Source organism: Rhododendron vialii, chromosome 9a, assembly GCF_030253575.1.
Source record: "Rhododendron vialii isolate Sample 1 chromosome 9a, ASM3025357v1".
In the NCBI taxonomy this organism is placed as follows: domain Eukaryota; kingdom Viridiplantae; phylum Streptophyta; class Magnoliopsida; order Ericales; family Ericaceae; genus Rhododendron; species Rhododendron vialii.
The window spans coordinates 31,143,305-31,164,410 of record NC_080565.1 but is presented as its reverse complement, the minus strand read 5'-3'; the positions used below and the strand labels follow the sequence as shown (position 1 = coordinate 31,164,410).

The 21,106-nt window shown below is 38.4% G+C and overlaps 2 protein-coding genes across 3 annotated transcripts; one reads left to right on the top strand and one right to left on the bottom strand.

Annotated features, from left to right (window-relative positions):
* Positions 1 to 1,172: 1,172 nt before the first annotated feature.
* Positions 1,173 to 5,949, bottom strand: LOC131301084 (GDT1-like protein 4). Its single transcript, XM_058327218.1, has 9 exons — positions 5,282 to 5,949; positions 5,103 to 5,171; positions 4,487 to 4,606; positions 4,156 to 4,254; positions 3,885 to 3,957; positions 3,241 to 3,326; positions 2,503 to 2,586; positions 2,330 to 2,389; positions 1,173 to 1,538 (listed from the first exon to the last, which is right to left on the bottom strand). Exons 1-9 carry the CDS (start codon positions 5,393 to 5,395, stop codon positions 1,350 to 1,352), a joined length of 894 nt encoding a protein of 297 aa, XP_058183201.1. The 5' UTR covers positions 5,396 to 5,949; the 3' UTR covers positions 1,173 to 1,349.
* A 3,521-nt stretch (positions 5,950 to 9,470) lies between these two features.
* LOC131301082 (zinc finger CCCH domain-containing protein ZFN-like) lies at positions 9,471 to 20,968 on the top strand. 2 transcript variants are annotated; one of them, XM_058327215.1, is made up of 7 exons: positions 9,471 to 9,839; positions 11,299 to 11,456; positions 13,014 to 13,076; positions 15,744 to 15,863; positions 18,052 to 18,348; positions 19,369 to 19,701; positions 20,479 to 20,968. In XM_058327215.1, the coding sequence occupies exons 1-7, from the start codon at positions 9,761 to 9,763 to the stop codon at positions 20,731 to 20,733; spliced, it is 1,305 nt and encodes a 434-aa protein (XP_058183198.1). In that variant the 5' UTR covers positions 9,471 to 9,760; the 3' UTR covers positions 20,734 to 20,968. The 2 variants fall into 2 exon arrangements, with proteins under 2 accessions (XP_058183198.1, XP_058183199.1); XM_058327216.1 differs by lacking the exon at positions 15,744 to 15,863 and having other exon boundaries at positions 9,482 to 9,839.
* Positions 20,969 to 21,106: the final 138 nt, after the last annotated feature.

The window sequence follows — 21,106 nt, the reverse complement described above, 5'->3', positions numbered from 1 at the left end:
TTTTGCCATTTGTTGGATCTTTGTTTTTTCTTGCTTCAATTTATTGTTGGAGTTTTCAGTTTTGTAGAACTGGTCTCTATGTGTGGGCGGGGGCCGTGAATCAAGAAACCAGCTGCTCTCAGCAGTGCTACGGGCAAAAGGTCCGATACAAATGTGTCTGGAGCCTCCTGATTGCACGTGGGATCGATACAAGTCGGAGTATCTGAATCCGTGTCCAAACATCTTGGACCCAAGCATTTTTCTTTCAAGGAATATGTTGAAATCATCTTTGACTGGAGAACATAATTAGGTTGCGTGGGCCATATGAGCCAAATGATTTGAAATCATCTTTGACTGGAAAACATAATTCTTTGACCGGATAACATAATTAGGTTGCTTTGGCCATATGAGCTAAAAGATCCAATTTTGCAAATCAATTGGTATAAAACATACCTTGTTGAACAAAAGTTTGTAGAGTGGGTTGCCAAAGGATTTTTGTTTACTTTTCCTGGAGAGGGATTGCCGAAGGTAGGACTTAATCTACATTAACGGGAGCAGTGTTTCATTTTATGCCTCTATCCAGAAGACTCCTCTACCTTTGGGCTCACAGCAGTATTCCAAATCGTTAATCAGATGAACGACTTAGATCACACGTCTGGGGTGGGCAAAAAAAGTTTTCTTTGCTTGTATCCAATGTTTGATTTCCAGATTACTGTGTTTGGTATCACTACACCCATTGCTTGATCACATTCTAAACTAGCTTACCCTTCACCTCAACAGTGTCAAATACTCATCATGACTCAAAGGAAGATTTGTGACTTCACCTCGAGCGAAATTGACATCATTTTTCTGGGTGATTGTTCAAAAACTTCGGCACATAAAAGCGCACTCCTTTGTGTATCAGATAATTACCTAGCTTAAACCCTAACGTAGCAAATGAGTCATCATTTTTCTGGGTGATTGTTCAAAAACTTCAGCTCATAAAAGCGCACTCCTTCGTGTATCAGATAATTACCTAGATTAAACCCTAACGTAGCAAATGAGTCGTTCAAATCCGTAGCTCCCCGTTTGGAAGTCATAGGCTCTGATACAAAATGACGCTCTGTAAGTTCTTATCCTGCCTAACATAATACATCACGAAGACGATTTCGGTGTGAATTTGAAACAGAAGACACAAGGCTGATTTCTGAGTATTTGCCAGCAAAGGGTAAACCATAAACATATTTCCATACGCCAATATGATACAAAAATCAATGGGCTAGTTTTCTTTTCTTGGTGAACATATCAGAAACAAGATGGGGAAAAGAAAAAAAAATTGAAGGGAGAAGCACAGCTGCTCCTAGGAATCGGTTTAGCCTACAATTAAAGGGTTACAAGGGAGGATAAAAATACGAAGATAAGGAAAAACCGAGGAAAAGCAGGCCACCGACTGTTGCAACCGTTTTCTGCGAGATCTTTGATGCAAGCATGCTTCCTCCCACCACTGCCACCGACGTGCAGATTGTGTGTCCTAGGCAAGCTCCCACAGCAACTCCAACAGCATTTTTGTGCGTAGCCAGCTGAAAAAAGAAAAGAAAAAGAAAAAAAAGTAAAGAGGCCTTGTTTGCTTACAGGATATAAGGGGGAATACGGGGAAGACCTGATTTTACATCCCATGGGGTCCCACTTGTTCTTTCTTGTTCCCTATTCCATAGTTTTCTTGCACACCTTAGTAGATATCTGAGGGGGTCCAGGTATTTATATCCCGGAATGGAGGATGAGAAACACAACTCCCTCTAAATCCCATGCTACACACTACCGTGCTATATTTCAAATCACTTGTTGCCTAAACTACAAATTCCGCACGATAAACCTAGGCATTACATATCCCCCTTGCTTTCCAATCAGGACAACCAAACATGGCCTACAGAATACCTTACCACCCGTTCATTAAAAAAGTCCCTCGCTTTCTTACCATTAATGCCTTAAATATCTCAGTGTGAGATGCCCACAAATTATACAAAAAATAGAAATCAAAGACTCCTACATGGTGTAAAAATGCAAAATTAGCTGAACCTCATAAACATATGGAGAATTAGAAACAGGATCAGGCTTTTACAAAAAAAAGTTCCCATAAAAACCTCACAATAAGGTCTTCGTAGCGGGTATGATGGGATGAGGGAAACCCAAACTTTTTATCACCGTTCCTAACATGTATTTCCTTTTTCTTGTACCCTATGTCCCTCGTGTTTTCTTGTGCACAATACTCGGGACATAAGCAGGATCCCAATAATCAGTGTCAAAACAAGTAGGCAAGATATGTATATAATCCAAAGAAACTTCATAAGTTGACTAGTTGAGATCATCTTACAGCAATTGTCGCGATCTGGCTCCGATCCCCCCACTCAGCTAGGAAAGTTAAAATAAATGCCTGTAAAGTACACAGAGGGATGACAAAATAATCAATCATGTAAGTTCAAAAAGCATGAAAAAACTCATTGACACCCACAAAAGAGCAATTTAAATTCATAAAGCAAGATATACCTCTAAGAATATGGGAGTACAAAATCTAGAAAAGAACCGGCGGATAGTTGTTTTCCCTTGTCCAGCTTCAAGTTTCTCTTCCACCTAAATATGTGACAGATAAAGCTAAATTGAGTGCAAAAGTTGAGACAAGTTTGACCAAAGGACAAAAATAGTAGTCAAAAAGTGGTAGAAATAAAAAGAACCACCTGAAAAACTCATTTTGACCCAATCTGTTTTGATAAGCACATAATTATTATGTTGAATATTAAACCCTCAAATAACGTGGCCAGTATATCCCCCATAAACCTAGGAGTGCATATGCATGACAAAAGAAGAACGGAGCTACAGTTTATGCATGATAAATTGACTTGGATAAATTCTCCCACTCCTTGTATGTTGACTTGGACATAATTTGTAGGTTGACAAAAAATTGGAGCTATAGTTTATGTATGACAGTTCAACGCCCCCGTAGTCTTTTGAGGACATAATGTCGTTGGACATCTGTCCGGAAATGTGCAGTAGATGCCAATCCCCAACACATGTAAACACAAACAAAGCTCCCGCAAATGTCCCTATTTTCTTCCTCCTTTCAACTTGTAAATCGAGACACCACAAAGTGCAGAAAAGTATGAAAAAACGAAAAATCCAAACAAATCAGAAGAAAAAGAACAAAAATACATTCAATAAATCCTCTTAGCATGTAGGAATGCCAAATCATGTCAAAGAAAATGATAAGCATGGTAAGAGAATACTCACTTCCTCGATTTCCTTTTTCTGAGATCCTTTTGAATCAGATCTCCAAGCAATGTAAAGTAATCGCAGGCCAAAAAATGCATAAAGAACTGCAGAAAAAAATGACAACTTTTACATGCGTTGCTAACCGAGAGAGAGAGAGAGAGAGAGAGAGAGAGAGAGAGAGAGAGAGAGAGAGAGAGAGAGAGAGAGAGATCCCCTTAATACAAGTCAATATCCTCTTATGATTTTTTTTATAAAAATATTGTGAATTCTTACTCTCATCTCCATTTTCCTGAAAAAGAACCTGTAAGATAAATCTTGGTCCTTTGTACAACACTTATCATGTACAATGTGAAAATGACTTCTTTCTCAATTGCATTTGTAATGTAGAAAAACCAAGACTAATTATTTTCTTGTCTGCATCTAAAATACATTTATTATTCAATTGTACCAGCCATAACCCTTTTTTCAAATTTCTGAGAGCGTGGTGTTGGCACTTGACACACGTCGATATCGTGTCATGTGGTGACTATGTTCCTTTCCCTATTTGTTTCGATGAATAGTGAATACACAACACCTAAAATTCTAAACTAGACAAAATTTTAACATAAGAGGCCTCTGAAGAAGTCATGGTTACTTGAAAGAAGAAGAAACAAAATATAAACCTGTAGCAGCACTGTTTGTATGCTTCCTTGATATCAAATTTGGCACAATCCTACCAAGCCCCGTGGAAAGTACCTGATTTCACATGGATAGAGTCGTTAACACACAACAAGGTGGTGCTCTATAGGCGCTGGAACCAATAAAACCAAACCCCAAGGTTAGGTACATCAGCAATTCAGCATAAAGGGACAACAAGTGAATCAAGGTGTCAAAATCATGGATGCACAAACACTTAATGTCGGTGAATTGAAATACAGGAAACATTACACTTACAGTCATTACAAACAAAGCACCGAGGGCACCAGATAAAACAATTGATTTAGGGTGACGCATCGCCATAAGAGCCGCTATTATAAAAGTTTCGTCTCCAATCTAGAAATAAAAGACATGTTTAAAACAAAGGTTAGATAAGTAAACAACACTATCAAACAGAAAAAAGTTTCTCGGCTAAGGAATTTCAATGCTGAAGAAACCAAATTTACATTTGTCTATCACCCAGTTGCCTACTTATATTTTTGAACCATCGGCATATGATATCCTTACGGAAGATCATAGAAATCTCTATGATTAACATGTATAGAAGTTGCAAAAGATTTTGACCCACCTCACTGACAAGAATGATCGACAGACTTGCAAAGAATGCATCAAAAACTCCGAGGCCTTCGGAATCTACACCAAGACTAAGATCAACGGAATCCGAATCAGCAAGCTTGCCCAGAACCATCTGTTCAACAAATTAACAACGAAAAGCACGACCAGTCAATTTTGTACATTTACAAATCACTGCCCCAAACCCACGGGGCATTCTCATTTACATTTTAGAATCACTGCCACAAAACCACGGGGCTTTAACATCTCAACCAATAGGAAAAATTTGGCATTCAAATCATAACACGTTTGATTTCAGCTTTACTAAATTATCCTACTGTACTCGCCAAGCTACATGAAAACCCGAATTTAAGTTAATCGTTTCGCAGTTACTTCTGGATTCTCGCAAACTGTTTTTAACAGCCAAATCAAGTGAGAGGGCGTTACAAATAACTATTGTGCTGAAGGTTTTTTCCCAGATGACAACCATCAGAAGAAACTGTAAGTTCCCCATAGGAGAAAAAAAGACCAAACTTTGTCTTGATTCTCATTTCTTTTTTATTCCCCCCAAATCTTTCTCGGAGATCAAGAAAGAAAAAGGAAAAATAAAGGGGAAAAAAGAAAAAACTCACTTTGCCGCGCCGGCCAAGATCTTTAATTGACCCATTCGGCTCCTCCTTGTTAGCATCATCCTCAAATTCCTATGAAACAAAGCAAACACAATACTCATCATATCCAACGCATGAAGTATATATATTCATGAGAGAGAGAGAGAGAGAGAGAGAGAGAGAGAGAGAGATTGAACAATTACTTGAGCAGAAACGCAGGGTACGACCAAGAGAGCAATGAAACAAGAAAAGAAGAAGAGGGTCAGGTAAAGAGAACGGCGACCCTTCTTGGCACGAGGGTTTGAGAGCAAACCCATGATACTGAATTCCAACCTCTGCTGTGTGAACAGTGAACGGATCCAAGACACAAATACAACGAAACCCAGATCAAGAAATCGAGATTTTGGATCTACTTCGATCCACGTGAAGTTTGAGGAGAAATTACTCAAAGATCTAAACCGTGGATCGAGGGAGAGAGGGTGCGGGGGGGAAGTGGTATACACTATACAGGATTAGAGGAAAAGCATGAGAAAGCAGAGGGGGTGGGGAAAATTTTTGGTTGACGAGTTTTCGGATCTTGTCCGGTTACCGATCTTGAATCCCACCCGAATCGGAAATAATGGTGGTTGCCTTATTTATTTGGGTAAATTTGCACCGACACCATTTCAATACTTATAAATCACCTTTTGTTGTGGCATCATGATCATGACAATGGAAAATCAAAAAAATAAATGATCATGACAACGAGGGAGGAGGAATTATCTTGGGGCAGAGGGGAAAAAAATGATAAACCGTGAATTCAGTACAAACCGATTTAACAGAATGGTTTGGTTCGGTTTTTAGTAATGCGAGTTGATTCCGATTTTCAAAAAAAAAAGAGAGAGAAGTTAAATGGTTTGGTCTATATATTAATATATAAATTTTCAAATGTGTAATTTATTTTCAGTACACCAAATAAAAATAGATTAAGCCATAGCCAATTAATTTCTTAATGCATTTAACTATCTTCAAACGTTTAGTAGATGAATGATATCGATAGTTGCTTCATTGCTTCATTTCAGTGACTTAAAAATATTTTATTTTATTAGGGTAAGACTTGAGGTTTTTAATGGATGGTATTCCACTATTCTTTTGTTGGTTGATGTTAGTATTTTTGGTGATTTCAATATGAGTTTTGTTTCAATGTATCTATGCAAATCTAAGTACTTTAAATAGTTTGCGAAGATAATATTATTTTCAAGCGGTTTGTGGTTCAAACCGAAACTGCACTAGATTTTAATGGTTTGGATTGATTTAGTTATATAATTTTGTTGTCCAAATTCATAATCTATAGGTATTAGATTGATTATGGGTTTATTATATGATGAACCAAATCGATCCATGCTTACCCCTAGAATTATAACCTTCTAGGGCATAATCATGTCACCCTTTAACATTGTAAGAGCAACGGTAGTGGTCGTTGTTGATCAAGGCACCTTCAAGGGTGTTGTTGGAGGATGTGGGTGGATTGCGGTGGGGTGGCCTGTTGTGGGGTGGTCGGGCTGTTCTTCGGGATAGCAACAAGGGCTTGTTCCCCGAGCTCCGAAGACGGTGTGGCAGCGGCCCGTCTCACTCCAGGTAGCCGCGGTTGGTGGTGGGTAGTGTTGCTGTTTAGGCTGGTTCATGTTGTCTATGGGTTGGTCTCCAGCTAAGCCTATGATGTCTATAGGCTATGCCTTTTAGCTTTTGGGCTAGGGTTTCGGTGTTTTGGACTTATTTGTTGTACATGGGTAATAGGTTTCTTGTGGGCTCTATTGATATATTTATACCTTTTTAGACCCTTAGGAGTTCTGGACTAGATCCATTGGATGCTTTCAAAGTTGGTTTCTTGCCAACTTGTGTTTGCTTTGTAATCCTTTTTCTTATCAATAAAGTTTTGCGTGGCTGTTCCAAAAAAAAAAAAATGTGAGAGCATGTGCACAAGCCTAGCTAAATGGGCATTTTAGCCATTTGAGCTAGGCAAAATGAAGAAAATCCACCTGTGGCAGCCTCAACAAACATTGAGGTATAATACATTTGTGTACCGTGCTAGTACACTTGTAGAGAGGTACTGTTCACTGGGGATAAATAATTTATCAATTGCAAGAATGGTGGTAACCAAGTTGAAAGACACCATATCTCCATGCACAATACCAAGGGTTAAATCCCACTAACAACAGTAACAACTAACACTTCTTGCATGTCTTTAAAAAAATACATACATAATCAATTTCTCTCTCCTCCCTTCCCATCTCTTTTGTTCTCTCTCTAGGACGGCTCAGACACCATTTTAATCTGAGTCGTCAAATACACTTTTGAACGGCTTGGATGTACTAAATGGACCAAACTGGTCCGAAGCAAATTGAGGGGATCCGGTCCCTCTTTCTAATGGCTTTTCTCTTGTTTTAATAAATGCAAAAATAATATTTTATTAAATGATAGTTAAAATAAATGGTATTTGTTGGCGTGTTGAAAGAGATATATAAATAAGTAAATAAAAAATATGCACTATTCAGCGTACATTAGCAATTTTAGCTCGTAATTGATGCACATGCTCTAAACAATTACGTACAACATATGCATTTAGTCGTTGTAATTAGCTCTAAAAATACCCCAATAGTTTTTCATTGTGGTTTTGGGGTTGCCCATTGACATGCCACGAGGTCAACTACCGCTTGAGTCAACTACCATTACTCTAATCTCCCAAGGACAAACCGAATCCATAGCCAAGCCACACGATATACGCAAAGCCGATGCCTCAATGAAAAGGGCCAAGGAGCCACAACTCTATCGATACGCCAAACCTGATCGAGCTTGTCGTCCACTATCTCTGACAATGACGCCAAAGGCAGTCGAGCTACGGGAGATATATACAAAATGCTCCATCACAGTTGATCTTAATTTTGGCAAAGTTATAGTTCTCGTTGCCGTTCTTTACACAATAAACGGTTCCGATTATTCAGACGAACCCTCTATGATCCCGCAAAAGGCCAATTGTACCGTGCAGTTCCCACAAGTGTACTGCTGAGAAGCTCTCTCCATTTTTTCACCTATGGTCTGGCGCAGCGTAAGGATTACGCCCTCATTCGGTCATCGGCACGAGTCATCATGATTAATTAATTAGATTATTGTTTATTGTTTATTCACTAATGACGTCAAACTTAAAAGCACGATCAGTGGATTGATTACACACTAATATACACTGTTTAAAAGGTAAGGTTGACCCCGGACACGCGTCTGTTTCACAGAGCGAGTATGTTTTTTGTTTAAAGAAAAGCGACTTAACGATGAATTTAAAAAGCAATACTGTACTCTAAAAACTATGCGCATGAAAAAACCGTCACGGGTCTTACAAAAATGTCTGAAACCGTTCAATTTGTTTAAGACATGATTTTAAGAGTCCGTGTAAATTGGATTAGCTTTGAGTATCGGTGAAGACTCGATCAAAATGGACGGATTCCGTGCTACATGTCTACACAGTTTTCAAAAGATAATTTTGAGTCGTGCTACTTGCACCGACGACATTGATACCGATGGGGTACCAACGTGCACCATGAGCCCACTCGAGATCCCGCACTGATGATTCAAGCCGTTCCATGAGTGGACTCGTGAAAAATCAGTTCAACCCGATATGTGTAGGTGCTCTATTCAATCTTCCATTTTTTTTTCTTTCAGATTTCAGAATTGGGCTGATTTTTCATAGCTCTACTTGTTTTTTCTTCTTAAATTTTTGAACGACTCGAATTATCCATGCGGAACCCCGAGGTGAGCACCACATGCCCGTCGGTACCCCATCGGTATCAATGTCGTCGATCCCCTTAGGATTACACGATAATTTTAACACTTGGGAAAAAAAAAGTGTGAAAATATGTTCTTTATTCAAAAATGGGAAAACAAAATTAGGAGAGACAAAAATAGTAATCGGAAGGAGGGCGTAATTTTTTTGAAATTAACCGCGGAAAGAATTGGAAAATTATTAAAAATACGTATCAAAATTGAATAAATATAAGTAAATTTTAATTTCTTGATATTTCGAAAAGATAATTTCCCCCCTTTTTTGTCGTCCTTTTTCGAATTCTATAACGAAGAATGATGGTTAACATGAAATTTTTTAAAACGATTAGCGAAACGGTAGGCACCATATAATCTCAAACATTCGATAGAATTTCAAAATGCATTAATACCACTAATTAGACCTTTAACCACACCGGATAGAAGATTAGTCGAAATATCTATAACCTGGCTCGGACTCTCTGATCGCCGAACGGAGACAAATCATCTGTTTCCTCTCTCACGAACGCAGTTGGGGTAAAAAAAAAAAAAAAAGAGGAAAAAAAAAGCAACAGATATGACTTGGAGGGAACGAAGGTGGGGCGGGTTGGACGGTTGGCTTTTATTCTCTTCTCTCTCTCTCTCTCTCCTCTCTTCGTTTGTGGAGAGGAGAGATCGTTTCCACCGTCCCCCCTTCTCTCTCTCTCTCTCTCTCTCTCTCTCTCTCTCTCTTCCTCTATTCCTATCTCTCTTCTTTATTCATCTTTCTCTCTCTGTACATTTGATCAGCGCCGACGACGAAGGGGGCGATCAGCGGCAGCTCAGGGATGGGAATTCCGGCGGCACTGATAGGGATTTGCAGACCGTAACATCTCTCTCTATTCAATTCTACCATGGAATTCGACGCCGGAATTCCGATATCCCGGGCCACCGTCACCGACGGCCCTTCCATGTCCCCTTCCTTGGACGAAGGTCACCTCACTTGTTTCCCTACACATACGGTCCTTTCTGTTTTACTGCTTCTCTTTCCTCAAATGTAGTGCTTTTAGAATTTAGTTAATTGTTTTGCTTTGAGTTACGGCTGTTGAATTTGGCATTGAGTTAAATTTAATTCCACTGCTTGTACCGAAATTTACGGAAAAAATGATGATTTTTTTTTGGGGAGGCCTGGGAATTACCAGTCCATTCGTTTCATGCAGGATCGATTCTGTTCCATCATGCGTTTACAGCTTTGAATTGGCCTTGTACTTGTTTTCTACTCTTTGTTTAGCTATTGAATTTAGGCATTTAGCATTAAGTTGCGTTTAATTCGACTTCTTGTTCTGAAATTTCCGAAAAATGATGATTTTTTGGGAGGCCTAGGAATAAACATTCCATTCGTTTTCATGCAGGATTGATTCTGTTTCATGCTTTTAAAGCTTTAAATTGGCCTCGAAATTGTCTTCTACTCTGAGTTTAGCTTTGATATTGAATTTTGTATTAAGGTGCATTTAATTCCACTGCTTGTTCCAAAATCTCCAATAATGATTTTTTTTGTTTTTGGGTTGTTTTGTTAATTTTTTTTTAATGTTAGGCCATTCCCGCTTTAAAAACGACAGAATTATATTCTCATTCACCAAAATTGGTGAATGGGGAATACATTGGGAAGCCGAGGAGTAACCGCTCCATTCATTTCCAAAATCACTCCGTCGATGATATTTGACAATGATGATATTTCCTAGTCTCCCTCGATAAGCTTGTTGTAATATCTACCCAATTCGACAAAGGATTTGTTCTTCTCAACAATAAAAGTCATGCAGTCGACAATAAATTGATATTTTAATGTTTGGACTCTAGCATCACGTCAAATTGATGACGATCCGTTATTTTGGTTCTGAGAATGTGGACAGTCCAAAATTTATGGATTTTTATTCATGGAAACTGCTGTTTGACAAGGCGATGCATGCAAACGTACACGCGCACGCACACATGAGAGAGACAGATACAGAGAGGGAGTGATGTGGCATTGGAAATTTTAAAAAATTAGGTGAAGATGGCGGTCATCTTGATTTGAGCAGCCTGAGTCATGATGCACCCATCAATATCATCAGATTTTCCGTCTCCGTTTTCTGCTTGTATGGGATCATTGGGAGATCATATCTTTGAAGGCATTGCTGTTCGACTTTTGCTGCATTATGTTACTCTCGTGTTAGCTATCAAGGAGGGAACAAGTTGAATTATAGCTAGTTTCAGTTTTGTTTTCGAAAATGTGAGAGAAGACAGAAAAGGATTGAAAACTTCCAAAGTGGTTTTCAGTCTTGCACATTGTTAAATCTTTCACTTTCCTGTTCTATCATTTCATTTTTCCTAAATGGGTGAGAGTTTGTTTGCATAATCCTGACTTGGAGTATGCCGTTCACATGCTTACCTGGCTGCTCTATTAATACTTCAGGTACATTGTGGCAAATGAACTTGAGATCACGTGATGCAATGGAATCCGGACCTTATCCTGTGCGTGAAGGAGAACCAGAGTGTTCGTATTACATCAGAACAGGGCTATGCAGATTTGGGGTGACATGCAGATTTAATCATCCTCCTAATCGGAAACTGGTAAAAGCTGTTCTTAGATTGGGGAACTTTAGAATATATAGTTGAGATAGTTTATATCAGGTCCTTAGTTAATTTAGAGCCATTAGTTCTATAGTGGAACAATCTAAAAAGTGCATGCTCTTAGCTAATCTTATTTTAGGAAGTCTTAACTGGCTTTCAATTTTGTAGAATAATTGCAATGTAAATGAATTAATGATATTTTCATCAATGACAATTTATCAGAGTCTTCTCCTTACAACACGTAGAATAATTACAATGTAAATGAATCATTGATATTTTCATCAATGACAATTTACCATTTGTCTTCTCCTTACAACAAGTAGAATAATTGCAGTGTAAATGAATGAATGATATTTTCAATGACAATTTACCAGAGTCTTCTCCTTACAACTTTTGCTCATTTATTATTTTTCTTCAGTAGACGTTTTTCTTTTCTTTCGCAAGGTTTGCACGCCCCGTGCACACACATCTGTGAAAACTGAAAGCTCTCATTGTGTAGGTATACTTTTTTTTTTTTTGGTAATTAAAGTTTTATTAAAAAACAAACCTAATAAAGGGCCATACCCCAGACAAATACAATCAAGGCACACAACCAACAACCTACCCAATCAGAACACTAGTGAAGGGAAAAACATACAAGACCGAGCATTAAGAGAACTCTAACCATGGTTGTTAAAATCTTACGATACGGGATACGTATCTTACAATTCGTATCGTCTCCTTCCAAAAAACGATACGTATCCCACCCCGTATCCTTTTTGTATAGAAATCCTACGATACGATGACGTATCTTACGATATAATAGCGCATCCCGATTCGGAACGTATCCTACAATTTCTTGTTGAGAAGAAATCATGCCATATTTTAAGAATTGGAACACAAACGCATTTTGAATCGTTTAATCTAATTATGATAGTATCCAAACCATTTAGAGAAAACCAAAATTCGAAGTTCAAATAGGAGAAAAAACATATTTCGATCATGTATTGCACGACTCAGGCATGAGAAAGCCTCATTATGATAGACCCTACTTGGGAGACTTGAAATTTTCCATCCTAAAAGTCTGTTTTTCATACATTAAACACTTATTTTCATATATCCAACAGACTTTTAGATTATAATTAAGTATAAATATTATATTATATTATATTTGTTTTCGTTAATGTATCTTACGATACACGATACGTATCCTGATACGATACATAAAATAAAATAAACGATTCACGATACGTATCCCGATTTGAAAACATTGACTCTAACACCCTAATAGAGATGTTCCAATCAAGCCATATCAGATTTCTGAATGTTCCTCCATGAGCTCACAAAACCATGAATATCAGAGGCAATTGCCCAAATAATCTGACTTGCATCAGAGCTTGTGGCTTGAAAAATACATCTGTTCCTCTCCCTCCACAAGTTATATGTGTAGGTATACTTGTTTGTATTGTACGACATTTCATCCCTAGTTTTAAAGTCTTGCATTTTCAAGGCTTTTCTTGATAGATTATTGTAACTTTTTTCCAATTGATAGTTCAGCTAGATTCTGTTCTATTTCAGGCTATTGCCACTGCAATGATGAAGGGTGAGTACCCAGAAAGAATAGGACAGCCTGAATGTCAGGTTGCATTCTTTTTCTATTTCCTCCTATTAGCAGATTTTGTTTATGTACTTCTTTATGAAGCTAATGTCCTGTAATGAAGTATATTATTGTCAAAGGGCACAATATTACATTACGGTGTCATGGCATCCCGTGCCAAATTGATTATGAGATACGTTCACAGATATTTTTCATGCCAAACATTTTTGTTCTTCCGATTGTTGCACTTTAGCATGGATAGCAGCTGGGAAACACTTGTGTGTTCAAGTGGCAGGGAATAGGAATTGAAAGGTAGCTGGTCTGAACTCCATGCAGGGTGGCTACTTTGCCATACAACCTCCTATCTTAGGTGCTATCAAATCTCGTAGGCTAGTCCACATGGGGCTTTCCCCGGCTTTAATTGCCCCCCTCTCCTAGTGGACGGTGGGTTTGGTCCTCCGGGGATTAGTCGATGTGCACGTATGCTAGTCTCGACACCCTGAGTTATTGGAAAAATAAAAGGAAAGATAAATGAAAACTTGGACGAGAAAAAGTTTACTAATAGAAGTGCCTTTACACTGGTGTAAATTACACTTTAGGCCGACTGTGGCGTATGTACCATAGTCCAGGTCCTCCAGGAATTTGGTAGCCTTTCTACTTATATAATTTCAACTTCTTGAAATCTCCCATTAGCCTGACATTGATTAACAAAACAATTTTGAATGTCGTAAATTATTTTTTATGGGGTAATTGTTGCTTCACTTCATGTGATCGGTCTAGCCTATTTCCATGGTCAGTATTTTACCGACTGCAACTGATCATCTGTAAGTTAGTTAGATATCTACTTTTATAGTCTTACTGTTTTGAGTTGGAGAATGTAGGGCTTCAACCTTGTAACAATAGATGGAGTCTTGGTTAGCAATACAAACATATCATGAGTTATCTTTTATGCAACGAAAATAGGTAACTGATCTATATATGTAACTGATCTATATATGGACAGAAAATACTCAATTTCCTACTATCTGGGAGTTTTTCCGGAAATTAGGATGCTATATACTTTGCTGAAAGAAAAGGAAAGCTTTATCCTCATTACCATCTACATATTTTCCAGGTCTTATTGCATTCGAAACCGAATATGCTAGCTTCTAAATGTCCTTGAACTTGTAAGTGCATGACTGTATAAATGATAGAACTGTCTGGAACTGTCCTATACATTCGGCATCAACGATGAACCGGGGCTTTGAATCGCTTAGAGCGCACCAAGGGCCCGCCACTGCTTGTTGGACCTACAAAGCAAAACCCCACAAAGATACATTCATAACCTTAATAAAAGAGCCACTACATTTGACTTGACTTGGAAAGTCCCCTTCTATCTCCATGCAACATATCCTATACAAAACCTTGCACAAATTACAACAGTTTGGGCACATCATAAATTCAATGAACACCCAGATTTAAGTCGTGAAATATACCTTTCCTGTATCTGTCTTGTGAAACAAGCCTTATCACCATTGTATTCTATTTGCTCTCTCCCACTTCTCTGACCAAATGCAATTCTGACAGATTTATCTCTCCCATTAGGCCTCCCTTACAAATAGGCAGCTTTCATGAAGTTCCTCACCTGAGTCTTTGTAGAACTTCCAAACATGATTTTGCTGACATACTAAATCACATGAAGAACTTCAACCCACACAACATAACTTGAGACCATTTCTAGCAATGATTTTGTCGTCGATAAATACATTCAGTTGCATTATACATGCGTATCCTCATGTATTAAAAGATGATTAGGATGGCATCTGAAATTGCAATTGATGAAGCACTAGACTTATAGATTTAATCTTACAAAAAATGCGGTAACAATTTGTATTCTGGTTCGTGTATAGTAGCTTTCTCACAGTACTACAGTAGTATTGCATCTTTAAATCTTACTTGAAATGTGGACAGACACTAGTGGAAATGAACAGCCATCTGTCATTCATTATATGTTCAGCAATGCTGCATTTCCCCCCTGTTTTTTGGCATCTAAATTATTCCCAAAATACCGGAGTGGTTAGATTATCTGGAGTCCTAACCTCTCCGGTACCCTTTTTTTTTTATAAGTAACCTCTCCTGTACTTTGTCTAATCTTAAAAGGAACATGGGTATGCTGCCAGTTGGTTTCACCAGTACTTCATCCATGCCTGTTGTTTTCTCCATGGTTTTCTACTTTGCTCTAAGAATCACATATTGAATAGTTATTGTTTCTGACATCTTCTTAGACCTTGTTCGTTTGGGGGACTCAAATCCTCCGGGCACGGTCTCCTATAAACTTTCTCTATCTATGTCTCTCCACTCATTACTCTCAAAAACCTTCCTCAAAACCCCAAAACGAACAAGGCCTTAGAGGTTTAAGCTTCTATTGTTTGATTGTAGTTGTTCAGTCTCTTGCCAGAATTACCAAATTTTTGTCCCTTATGCCAGAACTAAGTGCTCATTTCGTCATTTCATAGTTGTTTCATCTTCTCAGTTTGAATCACCTGTGGTTTATTGATGGTTTCTGACACATGTTTAGGGTTGAATTTCAGCTTCTACAGATAGAGGTAGTTGTGTAGTCTCATGTTAGATTCCATTTTTTTGTTCCCTTAAATCATAAATAGGGGCTCAATTCATCATTTTCACATTATTTTATCTTCTAAGTTCTAACTATAACTCTTATTTCTTGCCAGTACTACTTAAAGACGGGAACGTGCAAGTTTGGAGCCACATGTAAATTTCATCACCCTAGAGATAAGGCTGGGATTGTTGGAAGAGTTCCCCTAAATATTTTAGGCTATCCACTTCGTCCGGTTTGCATTCGCTTCATTCCTTTCAAGCATTTCACAGTTTTCTATGTGGTTACTACAATCAAGGGGAAATTTGACTTTTATTATTATGTCTCTTGGTTTGGTTTGGTTTGGTTTGAATTTCTTTAACTATTTGCAAGTCATACTTTATGATTTTAGGTATTCAAAACTCAAAATCAGTAATTTAGAGATAACGAAGTCTGTTTTGGTCACTATTTTTTCAAGGAATTTGATACCCTTGACATGGTTGTAGGCATCTTTGCCGTGCTCCCTCAACCTGCATGTATGTACCTGGTCGACCTCCTCCTCTCCAGTGTCAGCCTTTTTGTGGATGACATTGCCTAGTTTTTTGACTGGTTGAATGCTTAATGCTAGAAACCACCATGGATTAGACATGATTCCCTTTCTTGAGGGTATGATCTGGAAGTGCTTTTGTGTGTTCATTTGTTTCAGGCATCTAGTGATTTGAACACAACTCCAAAGTCTTGTTTCACCTCTGTATTGCAGGCTATTTTTATTCTATGGAAGATTAGAGAATACTTAGTTGTCTGGTTTTACTTTGTGATAAAACTCTTTGTGCTATTTAAAATATTTTTTTCCTCAACACAACAAATGCTGTACATATCTCAATCCATTTTTGGATAAGGGTTTAGATAATGTGTGTTGAGCTCGTGCATCTTCGGGAAAAATTGAATGGACTTTTGTACTTGAAGTAGATCGTGAGAAGTTGGAGTTTTCGTGTGGTAGAACTGTCGGTGAGAGTTTGAGTTATGAGTGTGTGGTGATGGTGTAGAAGAGGTTCCCACGGGTTGAAGGAAGGTAAGGGAAGTTGCAGCAGAACTCGGCAGCACGGTAGATGACAGAAAGTAGAAAATGATGGTGTCCCAGAAAAAACACTGGTGACGGACTCTGGAGGTAGATGATGTTGAGAGAGTTGGCAAAACAGGATCTTGGGATATCTAAGTGACTGTTTTTGACTTTTGAATATTCAGATCTGGAACTTCTGACTCCATATGATTAGAAAATTATAACCGACTTCCTTGTAAATAAAAGTGATTTTTTCCCCCTAGGTCATAATAATCCCTCTTTCCTTCTTAATGTTTCAGCACTATCTGCTCATCAATCTACTGCACATGTGGGACTATTCTGTCTGAATATATAGGTTTCCTTTCTTATTCTATGGTTTTATGTTGTAATTCAGTTGGATGATACTTATCATGAAAACAATAATGACATGCTTTAAGTTTGCACATGCCAAATTTATGAATTCAGAGTGTAAGTATGATGTACTTAATAATGACACGGCAGTCAACAAACAATGTCTTATTCTTGTTGCTATATACATTGTAGGAAGCAATACATTTTGTGCCAAGGACTTGATTAATCATATATTAATGCATTGCCTAGTTGGACTTTAGAGTGGGTAGTTCCTTCTTGTGTTCATATGCTATGCATCGATTGGAAAAGTTTGGGTTTGGAAAGATGTAGTGTCTCTATTCTATTACTTTTGGTTGGAAAGGAATGCTAGTGTCGTTTGCGATAAATATGTCGATTTAAGGGGTTAATGGGGCAAAAAAGGTTGTTTGACTTCATTTTGGGATGGGTGTTTCCCTCATCTAAGAGGTATCTTTTATTCCTGTTATGCGGTACGTAGCATGTAATGGCTTTTGTATTCCCTTTTTTTGCCTGTGGTGGACTTTTTGTCTTCTTTGTAATTTTTTAACTTTCCCTTGACAGTGAAGTAAATCTTTGTTTCTGATCAAGAAATATTCAACTCCCAACATAGTATTAAACCAAGATTTAACTTACATCCTTTTAGCACGCTGTTGCTGTTATCTACAATCAACAAGGCGTTATGCATGCCTTGTCAAAGACGAGTAGAGTGCATACAGGTGTGAAGTAACATATCATGCATTGACAGGTTATGTTGAGGAAGAAGTACATCTATATTTCATTATTTGTTTATCACGAATGCATTGATCTTGTGTATCCCTATAAATAGAGCTGTGTCTTGAGGTTTTCAGACTATCAGACCCATCTCTATTGCATATTTTGCCATACTAGCAATGCCAGTGTGTCTCTGGCGTCTGACATCGTCATGGATACCTCAATGGAACGTGCCATGCATGCTGCTTCTGGTTAGATGCAATTTCATAATTTTCTTTTTGATCTTTTTGTATCTACTTTGCAGAATGAAAGTGAGTGTGCATATTATTTGAGAACTGGCCAATGCAAGTTTGGGAGCACTTGTAAATTCCACCATCCACCGCCTTCTAATATGACGGTTTCTCTGCGTGGTTCTACTGTTTATCCTCCACCCCATTCACCGACAACTCCTGGTCAGCAATCATATCTTGGAGGAATAGCAAACTGGCCCTTGTCAAGACCTTCATTTCTTCCCAGCCCCCGCTGGGAAGGCCCTTCAAGTTATGCTTCATTGATCCTACCTCAGGGCGTGGTATCAGTCCCAGGATGGAATGCATATAGCGTAAGTTTTTCATTGTTCTCAGGATCGCCATGTATTTTTTGCCCCTCTCTGCATTCTTCTTTTTAGGGCTGCTCACGGTCCGGATCAGAGCGTCACGGTTTTTAGAAACTACGTTACTACAATCCGTGTCCGGATCAAAAGTCTCGCGGTCCGGTTCCAATCCAATCCATGAGTCACGGATCGGTTCCGGTTTTATCCACGGATTACATGTCATAAGGAAATAAGCGACCAACAAGAAAAAAACTTAGCTGCCTTGGGACTTAGGAGTATACAACAAGTATAGTCGTATACGTGTAAGTAGTTTAACTGAATAAGAATAACACTTTACCCCCTAGATTTTATATGAATATACACTATATCACATTAAGGTAAAATACTAAAAATATTTATAATAGTGGTAAAGTTATTTTTATATGTATATATATATTGTTTATTTATATATAACAAATATCTCATGGTCCGGTTCGGTTAACCCATGGTTTCAAAATAAAAACCCGTGTCTGGACTGCAAGTCGCGGTTTTTTAATTTTTGAATCCATGTCCGGATCATTAATCCACGGTTCCAATCCAAACATACGGGTTGGCTCAGTTCGGACCGGTTTCACTGTTCACCGGATTTTTTTATTAGCCCTACTTCTTTTTATGTTTTATTGTGTGGAAGTTTAAACTTGTGTTTTTAAGGGGTTTGCAATCTCCAATAGTTTATCTCCATTGAAGCAAAATGCTCATTGCTTGGCAATGCTATTCTTTGGGCGTCATATCTCCGGTGATAATTTAGTTCTGAAATGGCATGTGACATTGTTCCTAAAATCGGTTAACACTCTTTTGTTCAAAAAGTTGGAGTTAGGGTTTTTTCATACGTATGAAAATATAAATGTCTATACGTGTATATCTGCGTTTGTTTACTCCTTCTAGCTACGTGGCCTTTGGGTCTGTGTGAGTCAAGCATATCCATGTTCCGTTTGGCTTATAAAAGTTTTTTTATGGGTAATTCCGACTCATGAGAGTCTCCTTTTCCAGGGTCAGCTAAGTTCAGTGCCATCTTCAGAGAGCCTGCAGCTAACGGCAGGAAACAGTCATACTTATGGGACTTCACACCAGAGTGAAGCAGCAAATGCAGGAGGATCCCAAGGGGCACTTTCTCCATATCGTTCTGGTTCTGTACCTGTGAGTTATTATGCGTTGCAGCGGGAGAATGTTTTTCCGGAGAGGCCTGGCCATCCTGAGTGCCAGTTCTACATGAAGACTGGAGATTGCAAGTTTGGAGCGGTTTGCAGGTTCCATCATCCAAGAGAAAGACTAATCACTGCTCCAGACTGTGTATTGAGCCCTATAGGTCTTCCTTTACGTCCGGTGAGTTCTTGTTCTACACAAGTTTTCACTGCTTAGTAATTTGCGCTTCTGAAAATAAATGTACTTGCTTTAACTCCTCTTTCCGCATCCTTTCCACTTTTCTGTTTCTTTTTGTGTTTTTGTTGTACACCACTACTCTATAGAAGCTAAAAAGCTCGAATGTGGAAACCCAGCACGACACTTGAACAAGCCATTCTTTTAAAAATTAGGACACAGACACACTTGGGATATGATGAGTGTACTTCAAGGTATATCTTATAAGTAGATACAAAAATTAAAGACATCGTCTTTGTCAAAGTACAATTAAAAATGCAAAATAATGGATATATAAACCAAGAGTCGCTCAATTAAATAATTGCATTATGACCTCAATGCGTCCCTTACCCAGCTTAATCAGATCCTATGCTCGGGATGTGTACTTGTCCCTTGTCCGGCTCGAAAATAAATTCCAAAAAGTGGAGCAAGCCATGTCGCGTCGGTGTCCACATGTCAGACACGGATATACATGACGCTGGTAGATGTGTCCACTCTTCTTATAGAGGTATTCGCGCTTCTTGAGGATATGTTCCAATAAAGACAAGCGATAAGATAACTGTTATGAAAATGCTAGGGGTGTGAAGACACAGATTAAAATGGGATATTTATGGTTATGGTATACGATTGTTCTCTATCATATGTACACCTCTCTCTCTCCCCCCTCCTTTTTCTCCTCCATTTATGGACTGTCTGTTTTCACTAATTGCTAAAATTACTCGAGCTGCTGATGATTTCGTACAGGGAGAGCCCTTGTGCATTTTTTATTCACGTTATGGTATTTGCAAATTTGGTCCAAGTTGCAAATTTGACCACCCTATGGGAGTTTTCACCTACAACATGGCTGCATCATCTTCAGCTGATGCCCCAGTTGTTCGTCGTTTGTTGGCTTCATCCACCGGAACTGGTGCCTTATCATTGTCTTCAGAAAGGCGACTTTCTCTATCAGAATCAAGACAGATGTCTTCTGGTGATGATAACATTGACACAGAAGGATGAACGCTCCCTAAAAGAAAGTCGGAGGGAGATAACTTGTGGTTGTCTGTAAATTTATTTCCCATTGCTGGCGATGTACAGAGTTCATGTTAAAGCCGAATCCATTCTTCTGAAAATGTGTTCAGTTAGACACAGGCTTTACTCCATTTAATTCGGTTTGCTGCATTGTATAAATACGCGGATTATTGCTGCTTTTGGTAAAAACCTAATATGGACATTTCTATCAGTTTTAAAAGCCCGTCCTTCTCGTTTATCTGAATCATTTTCTTTTACTCATTCATTATTTTTCTTTATCTTTCTGTTTTCCATGGTTTTGGTGAAGACTGGTGCAATCGTTAATGGCTATCGGTCTGGTGTTCCCTCAACCTTTTGTTCC

Coding starts and splice junctions, on each gene's coding strand:
- LOC131301084 (XM_058327218.1), bottom strand. CDS start 5,395: ATGGGTTTGCTCTCAAACCCTCGTGCCAAGAAGGGTCGCCGTTCTCTT. Junction 3,327..3,884: donor TACAAACAGTGCTGCTACAG/GTTTATATTTTG, acceptor TTTTTTCTGCAG/TTCTTTATGCATTTTTTGGC. Junction 2,390..2,502: donor GTACTCCCATATTCTTAGAG/GTATATCTTGCT, acceptor TGTACTTTACAG/GCATTTATTTTAACTTTCCT.
- LOC131301082 (XM_058327215.1), top strand. CDS start 9,761: ATGGAATTCGACGCCGGAATTCCGATATCCCGGGCCACCGTCACCGAC. Junction 13,077..15,743: donor TAGGACAGCCTGAATGTCAG/GTTGCATTCTTT, acceptor ATTTCTTGCCAG/TACTACTTAAAGACGGGAAC. Junction 18,349..19,368: donor CAGGATGGAATGCATATAGC/GTAAGTTTTTCA, acceptor CTCCTTTTCCAG/GGTCAGCTAAGTTCAGTGCC.